This window comes from Poecilia mexicana, unplaced genomic scaffold (genome assembly GCF_051168715.1).
Source record: "Poecilia mexicana isolate PSO_F unplaced genomic scaffold, ASM5116871v1 scaffold_3, whole genome shotgun sequence".
NCBI classification, from domain to species: Eukaryota; Metazoa; Chordata; class Actinopteri; order Cyprinodontiformes; family Poeciliidae; genus Poecilia; species Poecilia mexicana.
The window spans coordinates 12115917-12141101 of NW_028263372.1; the positions used below are offsets into that span (position 1 = coordinate 12115917).

At 42.0% G+C, this 25185-nt stretch overlaps 3 protein-coding genes across 3 annotated transcripts in view; 1 reads left to right on the forward strand and 2 right to left on the reverse strand.

Annotated features, from left to right (window-relative positions):
* The window catches only part of adamts7 (ADAM metallopeptidase with thrombospondin type 1 motif 7), a 142092-nt gene that overhangs the window by 23383 nt on the left and 93524 nt on the right, over window positions 1–25185 (reverse strand). Inside the window, exons 19-22 of the mRNA XM_088004166.1 lie at window positions 20608–22302; window positions 20165–20317; window positions 19854–20027; window positions 649–795 (exon numbers count right to left, since the gene is read on the reverse strand). Of these exons, the coding sequence (XP_087860292.1) occupies window positions 649–795; window positions 19854–20027; window positions 20165–20317; window positions 20608–22302 (2169 nt within the window). The remainder of the gene's footprint in view (window positions 1–648; window positions 796–19853; window positions 20028–20164; window positions 20318–20607; window positions 22303–25185) is intronic.
* On the forward strand, window positions 8246–9818 carry LOC148160176 (uncharacterized). Its single transcript, XM_088004165.1, has 2 exons — window positions 8246–9534; window positions 9776–9818. Exon 1 carries the CDS (start codon window positions 8328–8330, stop codon window positions 9270–9272), a length of 945 nt encoding a protein of 314 aa, XP_087860291.1. The 5' UTR covers window positions 8246–8327; the 3' UTR covers window positions 9273–9534; window positions 9776–9818.
* LOC148160177 (uncharacterized) lies at window positions 13265–16344 on the reverse strand. The gene has a single exon (XM_088004164.1). The coding sequence runs from the start codon at window positions 14611–14613 to the stop codon at window positions 13276–13278; it is 1338 nt and encodes a 445-aa protein (XP_087860290.1). The 5' UTR covers window positions 14614–16344; the 3' UTR covers window positions 13265–13275.

Here is a 25185-nt window from a genome sequence, read left to right on the forward strand (position 1 = left end):
AGGTATTAGGCAGCAGTGATTACATTATCGGAAGGAATAAAAAAAAAAAAGTTTTGAAAGTTTTGAAAGTTTTATGTCTTGGTGGTTCCCAAACTTTTTAATTTGGGTGATTTGAGGAGCAGCATATTATCTCAGATATATCCTCCCATCTACAGTAAATCCAAATATTATTTAAACAACCGGTAGGATTTTAATTTATCATTTTGGTTTCAAAAAAGTTTGAATTTTATAAGTTTTATTTAGAAATGGCCTCCCTGCCATCACCCTAATCTTTAGTTCAGGTTCCAGTTGTGACACTGGTAGGGTTACTTCAGAACCATACTGCTTCTAATCAGATGAAACATGCTGGTGAATTAAATAATTACTTGAAATATAAATCTGCCATGTGAACAGACAATTCTGGGATCGATTAAGAAGATCACAACTGGGGGTGGGGGGGGAAGGCATCTCTAATATTTATGTTTAGGTATTCGGGGTGACTTTCAACACAAGGAAGACATTTTAATGAATAAAACACTCTCTCTTCAGGGAGAAATCACTTTATGAATGACAAATTCATCAGCTAATATCCATGACGCCAAAAAAGCGGATTCTTCTGCCCCTTTAGAATTGAGAAAGTATCAACAATGAATACTGCGTTAAGAGTACCTGTCCCCACGATCCAGTGAGCCACTGAGCACAAGGCTGGCCATTGCAGGACTGAATTGCGCTTGGCTGAAGGTCTTGGTCGCATCGATCATCCTCTGGACAGGTGACAATGCGCTGCTGCTCACCGCCTCCACACACCTCAGAGCACTGAGAAACACACAGCATCACACATAAGTAGTCGGTACACATTTGTGGTTTGGGAGCAGTGATCAATTTGTCACCTGATTGTGAAAAGAAAAAAAAAATTGAAGTTTTAAAGATGTATCGCACACAAATGTCAAACGGACAGGAAACCTTCTCTAACTCCTCGGGTCCATGACGAAAGCTTTCGCTCAAAGAAGAAGCACCAACGTCTTCCATGAATGTGATTATGCTTCTTCTTTTTTTTTTTTTCTTGTCTCTCTCCATCGGGCTTTGTGAGGCATCTCCAGGAAAAAATAAATAAATAAATGAAAATGCACACTGCAGCTTTTGTTCAAATCTCTGTTTTGAAGTCATGCAGGAATGACTACCATGTTTGTGCAGGAAAAAAGAAGAGCGATGGGCTTGTTAACAGAAAACAATTTCCAAACTTCTGAAGAGTAGGTTTTTTTCTGTAACATTTATGAAACTCGGGCTGTGCCTCAGAACTTACAACAGCTGGATGAGTCAGAACCTCACGCATCGGGCGTCTTTGTTAGTCAGACAAAGCAGCGGCTCCGAAACACCACTCTGTGGTGAGTTTGAATCTTTATCGAAACCACTGAAATCTATAGTGTGCTGACACATTGTTCAGTGCAAACGCTAGACAAAGACTGAACCACAGAATACTTTTTTTCCCTTACAAGTAGAGAAAACTTAAAACTTGTCCATGAAGGCCAAATTGCAATGTTTTGTGACCAAACAATGTGAAGCAGAGTTAGTGCTGGAAAAAACATAAGTTTGCAATCTGTTTTTATGTAAAGATTGCTTAATACACCGTCAGTTATAAGCTATGTGTGGAAAAGGCTGTATAACAAACTGCCATGCTGAGCCTTTAAGGGGCGGGGCTTAGAGCAGCTGCAGCATGCAGACGAAGAAAGAGAGAAAAAAAAGGGGTAGAGTGTAAACGAGTATAGTTTATGTTCGCATTTTGTTTATTTAACTTGCCGTTTGCCGTTTATTGTTACCTTCCTTGATGTGTGTGCGTGGAAATACAAGTAAGTGATGGTAGATATTAATAATATTGTTTATTTAGCAGAGTATTTTAGTTTTACCCTTAATTAAGAGCATGCTCTGTTCACGTGCACACTTAAGAGTTATACACGGTGGATATTGCGTCGTGTATATATGGGTGATTCTATAATTGGAGATACATTTGGCACTTCAAGAAATGACAAAAAAAAACTTTTCATTTCTTAAAAATTTTCTTAGGTAGTCTATTGAAAAGGTATTAAACTTTAAAAAAATCTGTAATTGCCAAACATTAGCTACATATTTTATAATTTTTTCTCAGAAAAAACGTATATTTTGCGGTATGTTATGTCAACTCTGTTACGGACAATATAGACAGTGAGTGAAAAAAACAATAAATTCTAGCAGACTAAAATATTTTTATTCCATTACACCAAGTGTCCTACTACCCAAATACTTTAAATGGAGATGTTTTACTTAAAAATACATTTTAAACAATCAAAAGATACTCAACTTTTCACAGAGTTGTTTGCATAGGGTCAAACGTTTTTCATTAAAACTCATTGAAAACCATCATTCTTTTAGAAATAAAATTGGTCAGTAATACTAAATCACAGCAGAAGTCAACCAACAATGTATATGGTGCTCTAGACAACAGTTTTCCTTTTTTTTTTGGTGAAAGTATGTCATAAACATGTCAACTCTGTTACCTAACAGAGTTGGTGTTAGTAACAGAATTGACAGGACCATAATAATTTAGAACTGAAAACTCTGTTATTGTCAACTCTGTTACCCTATTTGGTAACAGAGTTGACAGTAACAGAATTGACAATTTCAAACATTTTTATTAAAAACTCCACTTGTGAGTAGAAATTGTGAAAAAACATGACACCACTGAGATAATGGTTTAAAAACCATTAAAAAAACTTGTCTCTGATCAAAAATCTGTTGTATTTTTCTCATGATTCTTTGGTAACAAGATTGACGTTGAAAACGATAACACCTGGTGATTGTGATTTTTAAACTAAAATATTTCCCAGAGAATGGCACATAGACCTCTGTGTGTTTCAGGTCTTATCAGTAAAAGTAAATGACTTAATTTTATGCAGTTTATATAGCCGTAGAAGGCAATTTCCCAGATTTACAGGGACAAAACCATATGGTAACAGAGTTGACAAAAAATTCTCGGACACATATTTTTTCAAAAATAAGGGTATTTTGAGTCAATTTAATGTGATGTTGTTATTAAATTGACCTTTTAGGCAGTTTAAAAAAAGACAGAAAAAACAAATTCACCAAAGAAAAATAATAAAACATAGGTTTTTGCATCATTTTTCAGGTTAATAAAAAAGACAGTACCCAACTCGGACGACAAGAAATCTTGGTTTTTCAGCTATATAAAACAATTTTAAATGTATTTACTTAAATGTTTTTACTTGTTAAATATTATGATCCATTAAAATGAGTAATAAATTACGAAAACATTTAAAAATTGAAATATTTTAATATACCAGACCAAAAATAATGACTCTGGACATCAAATGTATCTGCAATTATAGAATGACCCCTATGTAGAAATGTGATGTTTATAATCATTGATAGTGCAGTTATGCAATATGTCTGATGTTACTTCAGTCAGTTTATTCAGACACTGACTCTGTACTGTTGTTTATTTTCTAGAACCACACACAATTACCTAAATAAACGGCAAGTACGAGTTGAATCACCTGGCGTACGACTCTGCGTTCTTTGGAGTTCTGACCGACTCACCACAGTGTTCTGAATATTCACACCAGTAAATGCAACCTCTAATTTTCAATGGTCCTTCGAGCCGGATAGCAGACTACTGTTTGAAGATGCAGAATTCAGAGTCAAAGGCATTGGACACTCGACCCAAACGAAGAATGTCAGTTCCTTCCTACCTGTCAGATTATGACCTAAGTGGACCTGGAGCTCAGAGTAGATCCCGGACAGCAGCTGCAGGGGAATCGTCAGAGGAGCAAAGCGGACTAGTGCGTCCAACTGCCAGATCTCCATCACCACCCATTAGCCAGAGCTTCGACATGATGGATTTGAGGGATGATATGGAGCAAGAACAAGAGCTTTGTCAATCAATGGAGCAAGTAACCAGGGAGCAGCAAACCAGCCAAGTTCCAGAGTTTAGTGTTGCTCTCGAAGAGATGCGCCAAGAAAACGCTGAGCTTCGTAAACAGTTTCAGAGCCTGATGGTTGCTTTACAGTCCCAGCCAGCAGCCCATCAGCCTCTGTTCCCACCTCCTTCACCTCAAAGTGTGTACAGCGGTGGTTATGGACCTCACCAACCCCCTGCCAATTCTCTAGCATACCAGCAGCTACAATATCCAACATTCAGCTCCCGAAGAAACCTGCGATTAGATTTCACTAATCCTAGAGTTTCCCAAACATCTGGTGGTCTGCATCAGAGCCTGTATTACGCAGACACACCACAGCAGAGCGCACCTTCCTATTCACATAGAGATTCTTCATTTGTCCAAGTTCCCAGGTTTAATGAGCCACAGAGAGAGACCACATACAGGGGGCCGAAGCCCACTATCCCCAGATTTACATCACCAGATCCCAGAGAGTTTGCACGCATGAAGATTGCCTTAGAGAATCTATTACCAGGCGATGCTACGGAAAGATACAAGTACCAGATCCTCACTGATCATCTCCAGTGCGAAGAAGCTTCACTTGTAGCAGACTCCTACTGCAACTCAAGGCAACCTTACACTGATACAATGTTGGCTCTCACGAAGATGTATGGACAGCCCCACAAGCTTGCAGTGCAACGGATTGCAGAGTTAATGGATGGTCCAAATATACGCTGTGGTGATGTGAAGAGTTTTCGTCTGTTTGCCCTCAACGTGCGGTCACTAGTAGGCATGTTGGAACAACTGGGGCAAAGAGGTCAAATCGAGTTAGTCTGTGGCTCTCATGTTTCAAGACTTTTAAGTAAACTTCCCTATGACCTCAATGCCAGCTTTAAGAGATTTATCCATCCCCTGAGAGTAGCCATTCCTACCCTCATTGACTTTGCTGATTGGCTAGAATATGAGCTGGAAGTTCAGGAAGACAGCATGAATCCCCCGAGGAGAGAGGAGTCGTTTAACAAGAAGCCTGATACCAAGCGCACTTCCAAACTCTCAAGTAAGACTGCTACTATCCTCCTGGGTACTGAGAAGGTATCTGGATCAAATAGTGTAGCAGCACCACCTACACCTGGACATGTTGTCAACAAGTCAAAGGGAATAGAGAAGGTTACGGCCTACTGTCCCTATTGTGACAACGACAAGCACTTCCTGAACAACTGTTCTAACTTTAAGACTTTGAGCAAATAACAGAAGGTGGCATGGATCAAAACGAATAATAAGTGTTGGCGTTGTGGACGTAATCACCAAGCGGCGAAGTGTACACTTAAAGCTCCCTGCAAAACCTGTGGTAGGAGACATCTGCTAGTGCTGCATGAGGTGAATGAGAGAGCAGAGGAGGAACCAGCATCAGTTTCATCTTCAGCAGAAAATTGCCTTGTTAACACTGCCAATAAAGTCATGTACGTTGACCGACCAGTTTACAACTGCAAAGTGCTACTGAAGATCAGTAAGGTAGTCCTGAGAAATGGTGACAAGTCCCTTGAGACGTATGCCATCTTAGACGATGGCTCTGAGCGGACAATCCTGCTTCAGTCTGCTGCCAAACAGTTGGGCCTTAAAGGAAGCAAAGAGGTGTTAGCTCTTCGTACAGTCAGACAAGAAGTGGAGAAGCTCCACGGGGCGGCTGTGTCTTTCACAATTTCCCCAGCAGCCAACCCTGACAAAGTGTACAGCATTCAGAATGCCTTTACAGCCGAGCAACTGAGTTTAGCAGAGCATTCCCATCCAGTTGTCTCACTCCAAGAGAAGTATAAACATTTGTCAGGTTTGCCTCTCCCTCCTTTAAACAGAGTCCGCCCCATGTTGCTGATTGGCGCCGATTACACACACCTCATAACACCTGTGGAGCCAGTCAGACTAGGACCACCTGGTGGGCCGGCAGCAGTGAAGACTCTCCTCGGTTGGACACTACAGGGACCAGCACAAGCCATGGACTCCATCACGAATGTGAGTCACTGTCTCTTCGCATCTACATCATCACCCACAGAGCTGTTCTCCTGTGTAGAGAAGTTATGGCAGATGGATGTGCTCCCTTACCGCAGTGAGAAGTTAGCAGTTAGGTCACGACAAGATCACGAAGCAGTCGGGCTCCTGCAAGAACAGACGGTGAGAGTTAATGTCAGTGGTGTTGAGCGTTACGCCACACCCCTTCTTCGAATCAAGAACATGCCTCTACTGAACTCCACACCAGAAGCAGTGTTGCCTCTCCTGAGAAGCACAGAGAAGCGCCTAGCTAAGTCCCCAGAACAAGCTGCTGCTTACCAGATAGAGATTGAGAAGCTTGTAGAATCTGGCTATGTAGTGAAGTTGGTGGACCATCAATCTGAGACCCCAGGTGAAGCTTGGTATATACCCCATCACATGGTTCAACATAATGGGAAGAACCGGGTGGTGTTCAACTGTTCATTCCAACACCAAGGCTACAACCTAAATCAACTCCTCTTACCAGGTCCCACTCTCGGCCCTGCCTTGCTAGCGGTGCTCCTACGTTTCAGGGAACATGCTGTGGCCTTCAGCAGTGATATTCGTGGCATGTTCCACCAAGTGAGGCTCCTACCGGCGGATCGACCCCTGCTTCGGTTTCTGTGGAGGGACATGAACCGAGACAAGCCCCCTGATGTCTACGAGTGGCAAGTACTTCTATTTGGAACTACTTGCAGCCCTTGTTGCGCAACGTTCGCGTTGCAGAAACACGTCACCGACCACAGCCAACCAGAAGAAGATGTTCGTGTTGCTATCAACAAGTCCTTCTACGTGGACAACTGCTTACAGAGTCTCCCATGTCCAATAACCGCCAAGACACTCATTAACAAACTGCGCCGCCTTCTGGCCGATGGGGGATTCGAGTTGAGGCAGTGGGCCAGTAACAATCCAGATGTCATCTGCCATCTTCCTCCAGACATCAGGTCATCCAGTTGTGAGCTGTGGCTCAGTCAAGGTCAGTCCGACATCCAAGAGCCAGCCCTTGGACTACACTGGAACTGTAAGTCTGACACCCTCACTTACAAACACAGACGAATTGATTGCTCAGTGGCTACTATGAGGAACATCTATAGAGTTTTAGCTAGCCAGTATGATCCTCTTGGCTACATAGTGCCTTATACCACCCGAGCCAAAGTTATTGTACGCCATCTGTGGGAGAAAAAGAGGGGTTGGGATGACCCACAACTCCCTGAGGAGCTGCTGCAGAAGTGGCATGCATGGGAAGCAGAGCTGGAACAGTTGCACAAGATTACACTGCCTAGGTGCTACACCAGCCACAAACTAGACCAGCCCAACTGTATGAGAGATATCCATGTTTTCTGTGATGCCTCCGAACAGGCATATGGATCAGTGGCTTATCTCAGAACAGAGAGTCCAGAAGGAGAAGTTGAGGTTGCCTTCCTTGCAGCCCGATCTCGTGTTGCTCCAAAGAAGCAACAATCTGTTCCTCGGTTAGAGTTGTGTGCCGCTCTAACAGGTGCTCAGCTCTGCAAAGTTGTCAGCTCTGAGTTAACTCTTCCCATACGAAGCTGCACCTTGTGGTCTGACTCAGCCACAGTCCTAACCTGGTTGGGTTCAGACTCCTGCCGATACAAGGTTTTTGTGGGCACTCGTGTGGCAGAAATACAAGATATGACGGAAGCTTCCACATGGAGATATGTGCCCTCAAGAGACAACCCCGCAGATGATATTACTCGTGGCCTCACTATCCAAGACATCTGCAAAGGCAGTAGATGGACAGATGGACCTGAATTCCTGAAACTAGCTCCAGATTACTGGCCTGACCTCTCACCTCCACCCCAGAGTAATCCTGAAGGTGAGCTGAAACGACAAGCTGTTTGTCTAACTGTGTCCAGCTCTAGTGTTCCAGATCCACGCCAGCACCAAACTTGGGACAGCTACTTGGAGGCCATCGTACATCACCTTCACGGGGCGGCTGACCCCAACCACCCTATCACTGCTGATTCCTATGCTGCTGCTGAAATGGCAGCTCTACAACAAGCCCAAAAGGAATCATTCTTAGAGGATATCACCCTGTTAACGGCTGGTAAACCTATTGCCAAATGTAGTCGTCTTCTTTTACTGGCACCTGAGTTTGATGAAAAAACAGGGCTCATCAGAGTAGGAGGCCGTCTACGCCGGAATCCTGACCTGGCTGTAGATGAAGTTCACCCCATTGTTCTGGACCCCCGACACGCTCTGACCCAACTTATCATACAAGATTATGATAGGAAGCTACAACATCCTGGGCCAGAAAGGGTGTTCGCTGAGATCAGAAGGAGATATTGGGTGCTACGTGGACGTGAAGCAGTATGCCGCCATCAGAGATCCTGCGCTGAGTGCAAGAGGTGGAAAGGTCAACCTAACCCACCCCGGATGGCGGATCTCCCTCCAGCCAGACTGCGTCTATTCAAACCGGCATTTTATTCCACGGGAGTGGATTGTTTTGGGCCATACACCATCAAGATCCGACGCAGTCATGAGAAAAGGTGGGGAATCCTGTTTAAATGTCTGACTACAAGAGCTGTGCATCTTGATTTGATCCCCAGTATGGACACAGATGCCTTTTTAATGGTTCTGAGACGCTTTGTGGCCAGGCGTGGGAAACCCAAGGAGATCCTCTGTGACCAGGGGACAAACTTCAGAGGAGGAGAACGGGAGCTGCAGGAAGCATTTCAAGCTCTTCACCCTGACCTCAAAGAGCAACTAGCCTGCCAGCAAATCAAGTTCATTTTCAATCCTCCTGGTTCCCCGCACTTTGGAGGTTGCTGGGAGCGTGAAATTCGCTCGCTAAAGACTGCTCTTCAGGTCATCATTGGAGCCCAAATCGTCACTGAAGAGGTGCTGCACACCGTTCTGATTGAAATTGAGGGGATGCTTAATTCAAAACCCCTAGGTTACATCTCATCTGAAGTAGCAGATCCTGACCCGGTGACCCCTAACTATCTCCTCATGGGACGGCGAGATGCTTCGCTGCCGCAAGTCATCTACGACAGCCCGGAGATTCTTGGGCGGAGAAGATGGAGGCACAGCCAGATTCTAGCTGACCATTTCTGGCAGAACTTTCTGAAGTACTACCTGCCAGGACTCCAAGCCCGCCAGAAGTGGCAGACTGAATCAGCAAATCTACAAGTAGGAGATGTGGTCATGATTGTGGACAACCAGCTTCCGCGAGCCCTCTGGCCTGTGGGTAAAGTCTCTCAAGTTTTTCCTGGACCAGACACCCGGATCAGATCTGCTGAAGTGACTGTAAAGGGACGAACCTATATTCGACCCGTGGCAAGGCTTGTCAGCCTACCTGCCCTGCCTAATGATGATTAATCACCTCTTTTTATTCAGCCTTTTCTTGATATTCGTATTCACAGGTGAATACGGGGGCGGCTGTGGAAAAGGCTGTATAACAAACTGCCATGCTGAGCCTTTAAGGGGCGGGGCTTAGAGCAGCTGCAGCATGCAGACGAAGAAAGAGAGAAAAAAAGGGGTAGAGTGTAAACGAGTATAGTTTATGTTCGCATTTTGTTTATTTAACTTGCCGTTTGCCGTTTATTGTTACCTTCCTTGATGTGTGTGCGTGGAAATACAAGTAAGTGATGGTAGATATTAATAATATTGTTTATTTAGCAGAGTATTTTAGTTTTACCCTTAATTAAGAGCATGCTCTGTTCACGTGCACACTTAAGAGTTATACACGGTGGATATTGCGTCGTGTATATATGTAGAAATGTGATGTTTATAATCATTGATAGTGCAGTTATGCAATATGTCTGATGTTACTTCAGTCAGTTTATTCAGACACTGACTCTGTACTGTTGTTTATTTTCTAGAACCACACACAATTACCTAAATAAACGGCAAGTACGAGTTGAATCACCTGGCGTACGACTCTGCGTTCTTTGGAGTTCTGACCGACTCACCACAGTGTTCTGAATATTCACACCAGTAAATGCAACCTCTAATTTTCACTATGAAATAAAACGGTTCTGGAAGTTGCTGGAAAGTGACATTGTTATGTTTAGATTGTTTTTACATTATACGAGTCAAATCTGTTTAGTCATTTTGTGTCTTGCTGTGAACATGTTGGTGTACAGATATAAAAAAAAAAAATACAAACACAGTGTATATCGTTTATGCAGTAGCAGATGGGGCAACAAATGGGGGTTATTCTGAGACTTGGATGTGTGACATAAGCTGTATCCTTTGCATTAAAGGATATGAAACTGTTTATTACAGTAATAAGTCCTATAAATGTTTAACCAGAACAGATTCCAGGAGGATTAGTGAAGCACAGATTTGTTTCTGCCTCGTCACTCCTACCTGTTCTATACTTTCTACAGGAAAATCAGCATCTGTTGCACTGACACCAGTGGAGTGTATAACACCCGCTACAATCTTTAATATGTTTTCTGGAGATGTTGGCATCAGGGCCGCTGGCCCAAGCCTCCATGGGAACTAAGCAAAATTTGGTTTTGGGGCCCTCTATATCTGCTATTAACGTGGATTAACAGACGCATAGATCATTCGCACAGCTGCTATAAAATCACTGCACCTCTGAATAATGTTGTTTATGTTATATCTTATATGCATATTGAATTAAGTAAGCAATATATTGGTTGTATTACCAGGAGCAGAAGCAGCTGCAGCCATATAGGGCGTCGCCATGGTAACATATATATGCATATTCATAATATCATCTAGTGGTAAAAGTAAAAAAAAAAAAATAGCATGCTCTGGACTTAAGATGGAGTACATGCAAAGATATTCATGACATGCTTTGATTAAACTAATTTATGTTTGGTGTAATTCCAGTGCAGAAAAATTAACTTTATACCAGGTGAGTCTCTCTCACCTGAGAATGTGAACCTGTACCGGGCTGATTCTGTGCCTTCAAATAATTTAAACAGTGTTTCTGAAGAAGATTCATAACTTATAAGGGTAACACTTTATTTGAAGGGGTGTGCATAAGACTGACACGACACTGTCAAAAACATGACATAACACCTGTCATGAACATAAAGAAGTCTTTATGAATGTCTATGACACTTGTCATGAAGTGTCATTCGGTAAATAATGACACTTTTAATGCAAAGTTGCTCTAAAAGTTGCATTAAAAGTCCATTAAAAATGCCAGCTTTGCATTAAATTATCATAATTTACAAAATCATGCAAAGTTGGCATTTTTAATGGACATTTAATGCAACTTTTAGAGCAACTTTGCATTAAAAGTGTCATTATTTACCAAATGACACTTCATGACAACTGTCATAAACATTCATAAATACTCCGTCATGTTTGAAGAGCACACCCCTTCAAAGAAAGTGTTACCCTTATAACTTATAAGTCTGAAACAGTAACAGGTCTGAATAAAAACAGTTTGTGTGCTACACTCAAGAGAGATTCATTTGATGCATCAAAGAGTGATGTCATAACTGATGATGTAATTGTTACCATAGCAACTGAACATTCTAATGGTGCATTCACACCAAACACATTTTGAGCGTCAGGCGAATCGGGTTTATATTCAAAGTCTATGTGGAGCGTCCAACGTTGCGCTAGACGTTGGACGTCTAGCGCAACGTCTAGTGGAGGCGCCCTCGAAGCGCCTCCACATTGAGTTTGAATGTAAACCAGACGTGCCTGATGCTCAAAATGTGTTTGGTGTGAACGCACCATTATATGTACAGTGTCATATTATGTCCATCATAATAGGACCAAGGCTTGGTCCTAATATGATGGATTCATTGCTTTGGATCAGGGGTAACATTTAGAGGTAAAGTGCGAATTAAGTTTTAATTAATTAGGAATAGACTAGTATTGGTTAGGGTTAGGGAAAATCGCAGCTACTAAAATGAAGGGAAATTAATGCAAAGTTCTAATATGGGTTGAAATAGATTTGACAAGCCTGTATAGCATTTTGTTTTCTAAATCATTCTATAAATAAACAATGATGATATAATGTTAGGTTGTATTTCTGCCAATTGCATAGCTGCAGTACAGTAGTAGTCTAATGTGTTGAATGTGCTGAGACACATTCAACGCAGCAGAAACAACCAATCAGAACCAAAAGGCAAGCTTTTGGTTCTGATTGGTTGTTTCTGGACAGTTTTAATGTTTATTTTGGGGATTTTAACTCTGAAATTGATCTTGTTTTCTCCATTGATTTTGGAGTCAGGCATTTTATTTGCCTGCGTCTGTTTTGATTTCCTAAATTTGTGTACAGCAGGGGTGCTCAAATTTGGGCCTCGAGGACCGACTTTGAGCACCCCTGGAGTAAAGGAATGAATTTACAATAATGCCCAGTGTTGGCAAAACCTGGGTTTAGATAGTGACCTAGGTTAGAACCACCTGGGTGTGGGTCGGTGTAAAGGCCGAGACGGGCTTAGATTGGTCTTCATGCCAATGCCAACATGAAGGCCCTTTTGTCAGACCTCTGTGTTTGATACATGGTCTGTCTTTCCTTGGACCTCCCTGGTTGATTGGAGGTCCATCTTTCTTTCTTCGGACCTCCCTGGTTAATAGGAGGTCCATCTTTCTTTGGACCTCCCTGGTTGATTGGAGGTCCATCTTTCTTTGGACCTCCCTGGTTGATTGGAGGTCCATCTTTCTTTCTTCGGACCTCCTTGGTTGATAGGAGGTCCACCTTTCTTCAGACCTCCCTGGTTGATTGTTCTGTTTTGATTTCCTGAATTTGTGTGCAGCAGGGGTGCTCAAAGTCGGGCCTCGAGGACCGACTTTGAGCACCCCTGGAGTAAAGGAAAGAATTGTCAATAATGCCCAGTGTTGGCAAAACCTGGGTTTGGATAGTTACCTAGGTTAGAACCACCTGGGTGTGGGTCGGTGTAAAGGCCGAGCCGGGCTTAGATTGGTCTTCATGCCAATGCCAACATGAAGGCCCTTTTGTCAGACCTCTGTGTTTGATACATGGTCTGTCTTTCCTTGGACCTCCCTGGTTGATTGGAGGTCCATCTTTCTTCGGACCTCCGTGGTTGATTGGAGGTCCATCTTTCTTTCTTCGGACCTCCCTGGTTAATAGGAGGTCCATCTTTCTTTGGACCTCCCTGGTTGATTGGAGGTCCATCTTTCTTTGGACCTCCCTGGTTGATTGGAGGTCCATCTTTCTTTCTTCGGACCTCCTTGGTTGATAGGAGGTCCACCTTTCTTCGGACCTCCCTGGTTGATTGGTCTGTTTTGATTTCCTAAATTTGTGTACAGCAGGGGTGCTCAAAGTCGGGCCTCGAGGACCGACTTTGAGCACCCCTGGAGTAAAGGAAAGAATTTACAATAATGCCCAGTGTTGGCAAAACCTGGGTTTGGATAGTTACCTAGGTTAGAACCACCTGGGTGTGGGTCGATGTAAAGGCCGAGCCGGGCTTAGATTGGCCTTCATGCCAATGCCAACATGAAGGCCTTCCATGCAACCAGTGGAGGTTGGTCGCATGGACGTCTGTCTTTCTTCAGACCTCCGTGTTTGATAGATGGTCTGTCTTTCCTCGGACCTCGCTGGTTGATTAGAGCCCAGTATTTCCTCGGACCTCCCTAGTTGAGTGAAGGTCCGTCTTTCTTCGGACCTCCCTGGTTGATCGAAGGTCTGTCTTTCTTCAGATCTCCCTGGTTGACTGGAGGTCTGCCTTTTCTTGGTCTCCTCTATTTGTAGGGAGCCTACTGTTTGCAAGCTGGATGTGGGTCGGCGCAAAGGCCGAGTCAGGCTATTCATGGAGACCACTTGTTGACTGAAGGTCTGCCTTGGCTTGGGCTCCTCTGCTTGCAGGGGGGTCTTCGGTTGGGTGGAGACTCTAGGATGGATATTTTCTAGAGCAAGTTTTAACTCCACCTTAAGGTCTGCAACCTGACCCTGGAGAGCTTTCACCGTTTCCTCCTGAGCCTTAAATTTGGAAGCTTGCTCAGAGTGATTTTTGAGCTGCTCCTCATATTTAAGTCTCACTTTGTATTCTTCAACCATTACTTCAATAAGGCCTTTATTGCGGGAGGCGTATTTTGCAGCCTCCCGCTTGAAGTACTCCAGCTGTTGAAGAACACTCTTGTCAACTGTGACTTTGGAAGAGCAGGGAACCTTTGGCACATCTGTAATCTTTTGCTGGTGACGTTCTTTTTCCAACATCGTTTGCAGCCTCAGAATCTCCTCCTGCTGGGATTTAACTTCAGCCTGACATGCAACCCTTCGGTCTCTTTCCTCGTGGAGTTCAAGATTCTTTCTCTGCAACTCTGTTTTAAGATCGTCTACCTGCTTTGTCAGATCTTTGATGTGTTGGTTTGTCTCTTCCAAGTCTTCCACTGAGGGGGTAATCTCGAAGCCAGCAGATGGTGTTGTTTTCTGCTCGACTTCCAAAGATCTTGGACTCTCAAAGTTGCCGGAAGGACTTGATTCCCCCTGGATCTCTGATAGATCTTCCGGCTCAATGGGGCTGACGCTGTCATCTTCAACAGGGAAAATGACAGCGTCGTAGTCGACTTGGATGTTGAGATCTACTATGTCGACCCATGAAAGCTTAGCTGGAAAAGCTTCATGTTTAAAAGCAGTCTGCTGTTGCTTCATGACTGGTAAATTCTCACTTCTCTGGAATCGATATCTAACAAGCTCTGAAGGGTGATCTGCCGCGATTGAACTGTGGAACAGGTCAGAGAAAACTCTGTCTGCGAGCCACATTCAAGAGAGCGATTCCCTTGTGATATCATAGAGTGATGACATCACTGCTGATGTCATTGATACCATTGGAACATTCTATTGTAGCCTGACGTAAAAACAGTTTGCTAGACAATGTCAAACATTGAGAAGTTTTAATTTTTGTTATCAAACATTATGAAAAAAAAAAAAAAAAAAACTCGGAAATATATAGGGCCAAGCTCGAGAATCAACTCAAACCCAGTTTTTCTTAAAGTGATGGTTCGGCTCAATTTATTTTATAGTCATGTTGTTTATATTAACCCTTTCATGCATAGTGGTCACTACAGTGGACAGCTATCTAAAAGGCATTTTCTTGTGCTTCTTGTGGCTTTTTATGTTATAAATGCACACGGACCACTGAATTGGACACTAATGCATCATAAAATACACTATCAACTACTGGCTATCAGCTGCTAATGCAAGAAATAATTTTTGTTAAATCCAATATGGCCGACAGACAAAAAAGCATGCCGACCGACCCGGTCCTTCCTTCTACTATAGACAGATGAAAAAATATATTGTGATATCAGATAACCCCTAAAGAACAATACTACTGATGCATTTTTTCAAATAACAACTTTGTATTTGGAGAAAATTACAATTGATCAACTAGAAAAAAAATTAATGGAATTTATTTATTTATTTTTTTTACAAAATAAAATTTTTTTCCCCTACCTTTTTTATGCCTTAAGAAAAAAAAGAAAAAAAAAATCCTGCCACAAAGGATCATAATTCATGCATGAAAGGGTTATTTTTTATTTTTATTTGTTTCTGAATTCCCAACATTTGCACATAACTTTAGACTTTTTGTTCAGCTGATGAGTTAATTTCTGAATATTAAATCAGATGATCTGTTGAGATACTTTAGTAAACGTTTCACCAAATACTTTTCGTTGTATCAATTATAGATCAAAAGATCTTGCCACGTTATCTTATTCCTTTGTGTTTCTTGAATGTTGTTCTTTGTGCTCATTTCATTTCTTAGCTTTTCTTGGTTTGTGATGTCCTCTTCAGTTGTTCTCCGCCTCCAGGTTCTGTTGCATCTACTCTCACCTGTTCCATTTACTTCATTATCCCCATGTGTTTCATCTGATCTGCCTCTCATATGAGCTCTTGTTTCTTCGCTGTTCGGCGCTGGATTCTTCGTTTTCATGCCCAGATGCACATCTATTTCCTCACTCTGTTCCATATGCCGTCTTTCCCGTTGTGCTTATTAAATTCCATGCCTCTCATCAGCGGCTGTCTGGGGATTGGCGCTCTGTCTCTTCACCACGAAGGTTGACAGGTTGTCATGGTGCTTCTGTGTGCAAGCGGAGCGTTGCAGGATGGGAGAGGGAATGTGTGTCTTTAATGTTGTTGTTGGTTTTATTTATTTAGTTTTGCACGAAGCGCAGCTGTAGGGGGAGCACAATGATGGGGAAACGCAGACTAATATAACACCTGTTACAACACCGGAAAAATGCCTCGGTACGCACCGAACTCTGGAAAGAAAAGTCCCAGAACGGTGAGGGGTTATGTGTACCTGTGCATGCTGTCCCACTTAAAGCAGTGTGTGTAGCAACTGAGAGTTACATTTGCTAACAATTTAGGAGTATTTGATTGAAGTATCTCAAAATTAGATATATTATGACGACACAGGATGTCAAAAATGTTAACGCTTCACAATCTGAGAGAATTGCTGATTGTCCCGCAGACAGTCCTCCACGATCACCTATGATGAGGTGAGTCGAAAAAGGTCACTGCTGGACAATCTCACAGAAATAATGGAAAACTGAGAGGATGGAGAACATGTGTTAAAATTAAAATAAAATACATTGTACAGGCCAACAGCCAGGATTAAGATGCAAACCCCAAATAAGACTTTGGGAAAGATTCACAAGGTGTGGGCTGATGTTCTTCAAGAGTCACTGCAGAGATGCAACCAGGAAAAGGGCAACAAATGTTGCATTTGTTGTGTTGAGCTAATCCTGAAGCAGAGACGTCAGGAACTGAAGCTTACTCAGGAGAACATCTCAGCTGAGCCACAGGCTTATCGCGTGCATGCCACGACAATTCATGCAGAAGGAGCTCAGAGTGTGTGTTCTGCACCGTACATAGACCTGGGTCCACGATGCTGATTTGAACAATATTTAAGCTTTTTTCCGACATTTCAAGACATAACAATTTTCTTGTTGAGCTATTAAAGAGGCTCGTCTAGACACGCTTGCAACAGCAGTGACTGTGCTGGAGCTGACTGCACTGTATTGAGTCAGCTCCCTGTTTTTCCACAACGCCCAATCCCTCACAAATGCAATTTATTCCAACCTCCCCAAATGAACAAACACACATACACACACACACACACACACGCACACACACACGCACACGCACACACACACACACACACACAGGGAAAGCGCCAAGCAACAAATGCAGCATTCTGACAGTTCAGCATCCGTCCCCGTCTTGCATCAGTGTAATAAATGAATATTCAGGCATTCCCAGAGAAAGGTTCACCAAGCTAAAATGGATCTGACAGCAGTCTGTTTCGGCAGTGCAGCAGCTCGGTGCTTTACAAAGATGAGAATGTTACTGACACAGAGGCAATCTGTTTCTTATGTAACACTATGCAATAAGGAAACAAGTAGATTTAAACATAGCTTAAAGGTCTCCAGGTATATGTGAATCAAACTGTAAAAACATGCAGACATTTTGTCTTTATCAGAAAACACCATACAGTTTTTGATCAATTTCTTTCAGAGGATCTTTCTCTTTTTGAGAACTTTGATCGCGTTCAACTATTTTCAGAACAATTCGTGGCCATGACAGCATATTTTCAGCTTTGTTTTTAAAGAACGGGAGAGGTGGATAAATGAAGAATAAAAGAAGAAATCTCATACCTAAAACAAACAAAAAAAATCTGCAACTGATGAGCAGATGATTCTGAGAATTGCATATTTCATAAAATCCAGCAAAGATTTAATACAAGACCTGACAGATGAGTCACTTGCTCTTCATCAGCTCTGATAATCCTATTCCCTGTTTTTCTCTTAGGCCTTTTTTTTTAAATATAGATTCAGCTGAAGACACAGGGATAGCTTCTCTCATTCTGACAAGCTGCTAGGAACACAGCTTCTGAAGTAACCATCCAATTTAAAATTGGTTACATATAAATTCATTTCTGAGTATTAGGAGTCTTTCTGCCTCAAAGATTCTTATGTCAAAGTTAAGAGACTGAAAGAAAAAGTTCACTTTCCGAAATAGTTGGCTAACTTTGAAAAAATATGTTTCCGTAATAAAAAAAATAAATAAAAAAGACGGATATATTGCCTCTGTAATAAAATCTGGAAATCCCCCGGCTAATTCCAAAACAGATTGTTTACGTTACAAAAAATGTATTGATTGTGAAAGTGTTAGCTGGATATGCGAGCGCTAATTAGCAACACAGAAGAAAGATTAAGTGAGCACTTTTGCTACATAGATTATCCAGAAATCATCCAAGAATCATAAGTGATTTTATGAAGTAAATGGGTAAAGAGCACCTCAGCTAAAATCTTCCTGTTATGAAATATGCAACCATTTGAAATCTGGGTATTACAAGAAAGAAAAGTAAAACCTGAGAAGAGGATGCAACTCAGCAGCCAAACCATCCACGGCCCATTTTTGTGTCCTTAGGTAAAAATATTTTTGTTTTTGCCGATTGTGTTTTTAGAAACTCCAACAACAAAATCTCCAATGAATCGTCCTGCATGTTTACCCACAATAATATTTTATAGCTCCATCCTCTTTTGTGCATGTGAACTTTTTAGGGTCCAAACACGTTGAGGGAAAATCAAACTTCTTAGAGAGTTTGACACGGATACAGTTTTATCGAGGTGCAGCTGGACAGGACAGAAAGGCTGATAGAGAGAGAAGAGAAAGACATGAAAATGGCCTCGGGGACGGGAAGCAAACTGGGCACCAAGAGGTAAAAAAAAGTATAATTCCCCTCTGTTCACTATAATATAATAGCATAGCCGCTATATGTGGTGCAGCTGCTCTAACAATGAGCCATGTGGTTCCCCAATAATCACCAATCTAGTGTTGCTAATCCATCATGACTGAAACATGAACTGATTATGTAAAGCGAGCCTGGCTCAATCACTTCATGACCCGATAATAAAAAAATGAAGGACCTCAGACGGGTCTTTTTCCAGGTGTTTGCTGTCAAAGCCCTAACAAGGCCATTGTGCTGAGGACAGATGCAGCGGCTCATGGAAACTCAGAGTTTCTCTTGTGGTTTGATTCCACACTTTTCTGCAGAGCAATGCCAGGAGCCAGAGGACTTTGAAATAACTTACTTTTGGACAGTTTGCTGCTCTCCACCGATTATCAGACTGCTCTCACAACATGTTAGATTTTGCTCGACCACCGGACTTGGAGCTGGTTGGGTTCTGACCCAGCAGGTGTTGGAGAAGCAGGAGGGAGAGAAAAGCAAAGGCAGGACTCTGTTTTTAAGTGCAGGTTCTGCTACCCCTGTGATGTGATTGTGTATGTCGACTTGTCTCTGTTGTGCAATGAAGAGATTTTTTGATTTTGTTTCCATTTTCAAATGTTGCTAATTTTTAATATACAATAACAATTGATGATTTTAATTCCAGAGACAGTTGTTGATTCACAGGATGGTGGTGTAAATTGGAGTAATACTACTTAGCATCAGCTTCATTTTACTCATTTTTGAACCTAATATGAAATTTCCTTTTATTATTTTTTTATTTTTTTTCTAACTATTTTTTTCACATATACATATTTTCATTTCAATCATTATTCTCAGAACCAAAGAAGAAAATATAACTTCAGTCTCCAAGATACTGCTCTGCACTATCAATTTTTATTATTACTTTCCTCTAAATATCATATCATAAAATACACAATTTTTCAGGTACATTTGATTTATATATATTTTTCTATCACTACATGCGTCTTTCGTGGCATTTGAACTGTGCATCAAAGATCAGATATCAATATTTGAATGTTTCTGCTGCCTTCAGCTCAATTTTTTCCACACATTTTTTCATATTTCTCAACTTTATAGCACAGAAATGGAACCAAGCACCAACAGCAATGAGCCTGAAAACATTTAAAAAGAAAGAAAAAGGAATAGATGATTCCCTTAAATCAACTACCTGATCACCAAAGATTCTATCAAATATTGAAGCATGACTAAATTTCACAGCTCTGATCAGTCTCGTTAATTAGCTCACCTGGCCCCAGGAGGAAGTGTACCAGTCAAGGCATGTCTGAACGTTGCAGGGCATTTGTGTCAACGGCCTGGTGAACATGGCCCGGCAGTGGAAAGGTCGCAGAGGTCGTTGGTTTCTCAGGTCAAAACACTGGACCTCTCTGAATCTCATTCCGCCTTCACAGTTCTTGGTGCACTGCGGGGCCAGAGGGGAAGCACGTAAACCAACGAGGCATGAGGAAGCAGCGTGAATTTTCCTTCCCGACGTTAATTAGCTTGGTGGTTCAGAAGTGAAAGGTCCGACACATACAGCGGAGCTGCATGCCGTCTCACCTTACTCCACTCCCCGACCTTCCACGTGGAGCACGGCCTCAAGTAGCACTGTCGGGCAGGCGCAGGCCTCTTGGTCTGATCGCAGTCTGATTCTGAGCCAGTACTGCAAACCAAGGTCCTCCAGACGGCGCCCAGACCGCAGCTGGTGGAGCACTGTCCACAGACAAAGTCATTTAAGAGAGAACAAGTCTGACAGCTTCAAACCAGAGAGACATAATTCACATTTCCCCAGCTTGTCATCTGCACTCCACTGGTTTTACACTTTGAGGTTTAAGGGGTTAGAAACATTAACCACACCAGGAAGCAAAATATCTGTTTGAGGATGAAGGTTACAAACTGTATGTTGTATCGGTCAATTTATACATCAAACTTCTGATGTTTTAATTGTCATTACTTCATCGTTAAAACAGGTAGAATGTGGAAAAAAAGTCAAAAATACGTACGGTGCTCCAGTTACCGGTAACCCAGAAGGCGGGCCCTGCGTCTGGGGAGGCTGACGTTTGGACCGGATGCAGCCACAGGCCCGGCGGATGGGTTGGCAGAGGTCTGGGAGTAGTGGACTTTGTGCGCTGCGGAGGAGCTGAGCTGAACTCAGGAACGGCCGATGTGGTCATCGACGGGTACGAGGGGTCAGGATGACCGTTACCGTGGCCCTGCATCACCGAGGGAACGGATATGTCATTGTAGTCAAAATCGGACAAACGGAATGAAGGAGGCTGGAATGTGGGGTCTGTTCCAGTTGTCTCGGTGTACAGAGGTATCTGTTTTACATCTGGAGGAATATTTGTAGCTCCCTGAAGATTTTCATCCGACCCAACTTCTGTTTCAGTTACAGATGTGGAGTCGTCAGATGTGCCCTGTTTACCTGAGATTACAAGGAGAGGAATGGCAGGAGGAAAGGGTTCATGAGAGGGAAGAGGCGACGGTGTGCCCAGCTGGTCCCACCAGTCATTATCACTCGTGGCAACATTATTCTGATTCAGCATCCGATCCTTTATTGTGAAAGCACCTGGTGTGTCCTGACTGGTTGTTTGAGGTATTTCTGACACATTACTGTCTGGTTCAGTCACAGCACGAGTTCCCTTCTCTGGCAACGGAAAGCCTAAAGGTTCTGAACTCTCTACGTTTTTATCTGCAGAGATGTACAACTCGGCCTCCTCTGGAGCGTTTGATTTTGCAGCAACAGCAGTGGTTTGATGTCTGGCAGCAGGAGCGCTGTGTGTCGGAGTCACAGCGAGACGGTTAAAGTGATTTTCCTCTTCGCTGAAATCGGTGTCGTTATTTTCCACCTCCTCTCCAGATTGACCCCAGGTTTCATCCTCCGCTGGTTGCTTTGTGCTGAAAACCAGACTCTGCATTGTGCCGGCGACTCCAGGCCAGGGGCTTTTGCCTTTTTTTCCCGTTCGTAAAAGCGAGTTCATGGAGGGCGGCGGCGGTCGAGTGGCGGACACTGGAAGGAGGTGATCTTCGTACAAGAAGTCATTTATTTCGTCTTGATTTGCTTCCTCAGACTTCGCCTGCGTGTCGTCTGTTTTTGTGCTTTGTGGCTCTCGGGTGTGCGAGAGGTGGAGCTCCGTGATTGTCGCAGAAGGTGTAGTGGCTGTGGGGGCTTGTGGAAGGTCTGTCCAGGCGTTTGCTTTCTTGCTGTGGGTTGGCTCGGCTCCCTGTGGAGAGCTGTCCTCCGACTCCTCCCCAAAGCGCCCGAGTTCATTCGATAAGTCTTCATGGAAGTCGATGAAGTTGTAATCGTAGTAAAAATCATCAAAGTGAACACTGGTTTCATGAGAGGGCTCGTCGTCGTCAACGAGGCGGTTATTCTCGATGTTGTTGTGGTAGTGAAAATCATCCTCCACCGCGTACTTATGGTCGTTCTGACTCCTCGGCTGACCTCTGGCGGCGCTGTGCTTTGGCGGAGGCTTAGCTTCAGGTATGGCGTTTATCTCGTTGAGCACCTCCTTGCTCAACCAGCCGCTGCCGGACAATTCGATGTCTCCAAAATTGCCCAGAACCTGGAGACAGTCCTGAACCTGGCAGCTCGTGACAGATGACGGTTTGTTCAGAGGATCGCAATCAGCCGCCGTGTTTCTTGAGCAGGTGACATTGCGGTGGCGCAGTCCAGGACCACAGGAAACCGAGCACTGCGGGCAAGAAGCACAAGACACGTGGCGATTAGAAGCATTTACACGTGCAAGTTCAAACTGCGATTCAACATAACACTGTGGAACCAATACAGGCTGAATGGTGGATAAATTGGTCGCACTATTGCCGAGCGGCAAGAAGGGCTGGGTTTGAATTCCAGCCTGGCATCTTTCTGCAAGAAGCTCCTCATGGGTTCTCACTGGGTGCTCCAACGTCCTCAGACACTCCAGAGCTATGACTTCTAGATTAATTGGTCTTTCCAAAATTGCCCTTCAGTGTGAGTTCATGCCTGTGTGTCTTGTATCGCCACAGTGACCTGTGATGCTGTACACCACCTCTCACCCACTGACCCTGGAGATAAAAACCAGGGATGGATGGATGATGGATGTTTCATATCTGTATGCAGTTTTAACTAGTAAAGCACTAATAAAGCACCAAAAATGTTTAACAGATTTCTTTCCCTCTTGGTCAGTTAATGTACAGCTATACTTCTGGGGTGGAAATTAATACATTCATTAATTGTGTTTCCTCTATTTAACCAGGTTAAGACTTCATTATGATTAAGATCTTACACGCAAAGAGTGCCAGAACAGAAAATATGCAGCATTACACATACAAAGAAAGATAAACACCCAAGTTTGTATTTTGTAATATCAGAACTGCACTAAAAAGGGACGTCTGAGGAAAAGGAAGGGTATTTTGGTCTTTAATACACGTTAGATTTTGTGGATTCAAATCTTGTTCATTTGGCATGAGTTTGATATCCAGCAATTCAAGATTTAGCACCAGCATGACACTGGAATCAGACATCATCTTTATGTAGAACTTAGGACAGAACTTATGTACTTTTGTCACAGATTAAAACATCTACAGATTGAGTTAATCTAATGTAGAGTTTTCAGAATCCATAATCTCTGTTTTTATCGTTGATAAAAGGCAGCTCTTTGTGCTTCAGCTCAAGATGTTTCAAATACAACATCCATATTTTTCACTTTTTATTTCAGTCATAATAATTGGATAACATTCATGTTAAATGCATCTAAGCAGTTTTATGTAAAACTAGCCGTTCTTTAATCGGGCCAGAAATGGTTTATGAGCCGCAGCTCATAAACTGTAATCAAAATTTAAAGTTATTATAAAAATGTCTGTTTAACACACCACAATCTCCTTTCTTGATAATTAAAGTAGTAAAGTAATATCGCGCTGCCACACAATATTTAGTACAGAAAAATAGACCCACGGGGCAAAAAAATAGTTTTATACTTATGCTTCTATATCACTGCAAATAATTATTTCCGTTTAATGCTATAATGGAATATCCAAATTAATTCTTTTAACCAAGAAAATGATGACAACTCTAGTCTAATTACTTTAAGACAAATAAATCACATTATGAAATACTGGTTATTACGCTTTTCCAGAAATACAAATAAACATTTCAGATAAACAATTACAAACAAAAGAAAAACAAAAGTGCAGATATTCCTCTCACTGATTCTTAGACAACCAGAGAACATATTTTTTCACAAGCAGAATGCTTTTTTGATTTTTTTTTTTTTGCTTTTAAAAGTTGATGGTTTAGCGTATTTTTTTCTTTAGATTCTCCTGGTAGAACCAAAGACTATGTTTATATTTTATTCAAAAGTTCACTCACAACCACAGGCAAATAAACAAGGATGATTCAGGATGTGGGCAGGTTTTCTGTCAGGGTTCAATCTTTAAAAACTAATGGTGACTATAACAAGCAACATGTCACAACCTGCTACAGAATTCAGACTCAGAAATAATTTATCATATCTTTACGTATCCCTACATAAACAATCTGGAACTGTATCTACTTCTGAGCTGTCATTTATACCATTCATATTAATTCAGAGTGGAAAATCCACCGATGAACATTTGTGATTCATAGCCACATTCAGGATGTTTTATACATACTTAATTTATTTTACTTTAAGGAAACAGTTATGTGACTGTAATAAACCAGATTTAGCAATAGGATGTTGCCTAATATGGTTTTAAAATGTTTTATGACTTGTATTTCGTCACATAGGCTTAAGAACTGCAAATGCTTAAGAACCATCAAAATATGCAAAAAAAACAAAACAAAAAAAAACAAGGTTTTATATACTTTTTGCTTTTTAATAGTAATGAAATATATGTCAGAGAATGCTGAGGCTACATTTAATCAAAAATATTTAAATTATGGAACAATGCTGAGGTTATACAAATGGCTAAGTACATGAGTATGACAGGATTTATAGGAATTGTTATTACCAATGATAAGAATTCATGGTGTTGCAAACACTCTTCATTATTATCTAAAAGCAGTGAGTGTATACAGCATCACTACCAGTTGTTTTCATTTGCATCGTCTCTGGTCAGATACAGATTGTTGTTTTCAGAACATCACCTGGGACTAAGTTTAATTATTTTCAATTTTCAAAGTCATTTCTTCAGCATGGATCGTATTTCCAACTAGCCAACTACCAAAGTTTATGCACAACTTTGCTAATGACAAAACGTGACGGTGCGCAAAATACGATAATTTGCATCGTGTCTCCAAAGGATTAGATGAGCTAACACGTGTTCAGTTTCAATCAAATTTAACATTTAAACTGGTAAAATACTTGTGCAGGTGACCAAGAAATAAATATTTGAATTATTTTTCATTACATTTTTCGTCACATATTCTGTGGTAGAATATGTGACAAAAAGACAAAAAGCTACAAGGATGCAAGGAAAGACAAAGAGGTTGGGACAAAGGTTTTATGCATTTGTAAATGCCATAAACACAACTTTTAATCACGTGCCATTAAAGCTTATATTTACAATTGTGTTCAATTAGGAAACACAGATATGGAGAAGTGACCTCTGAAATG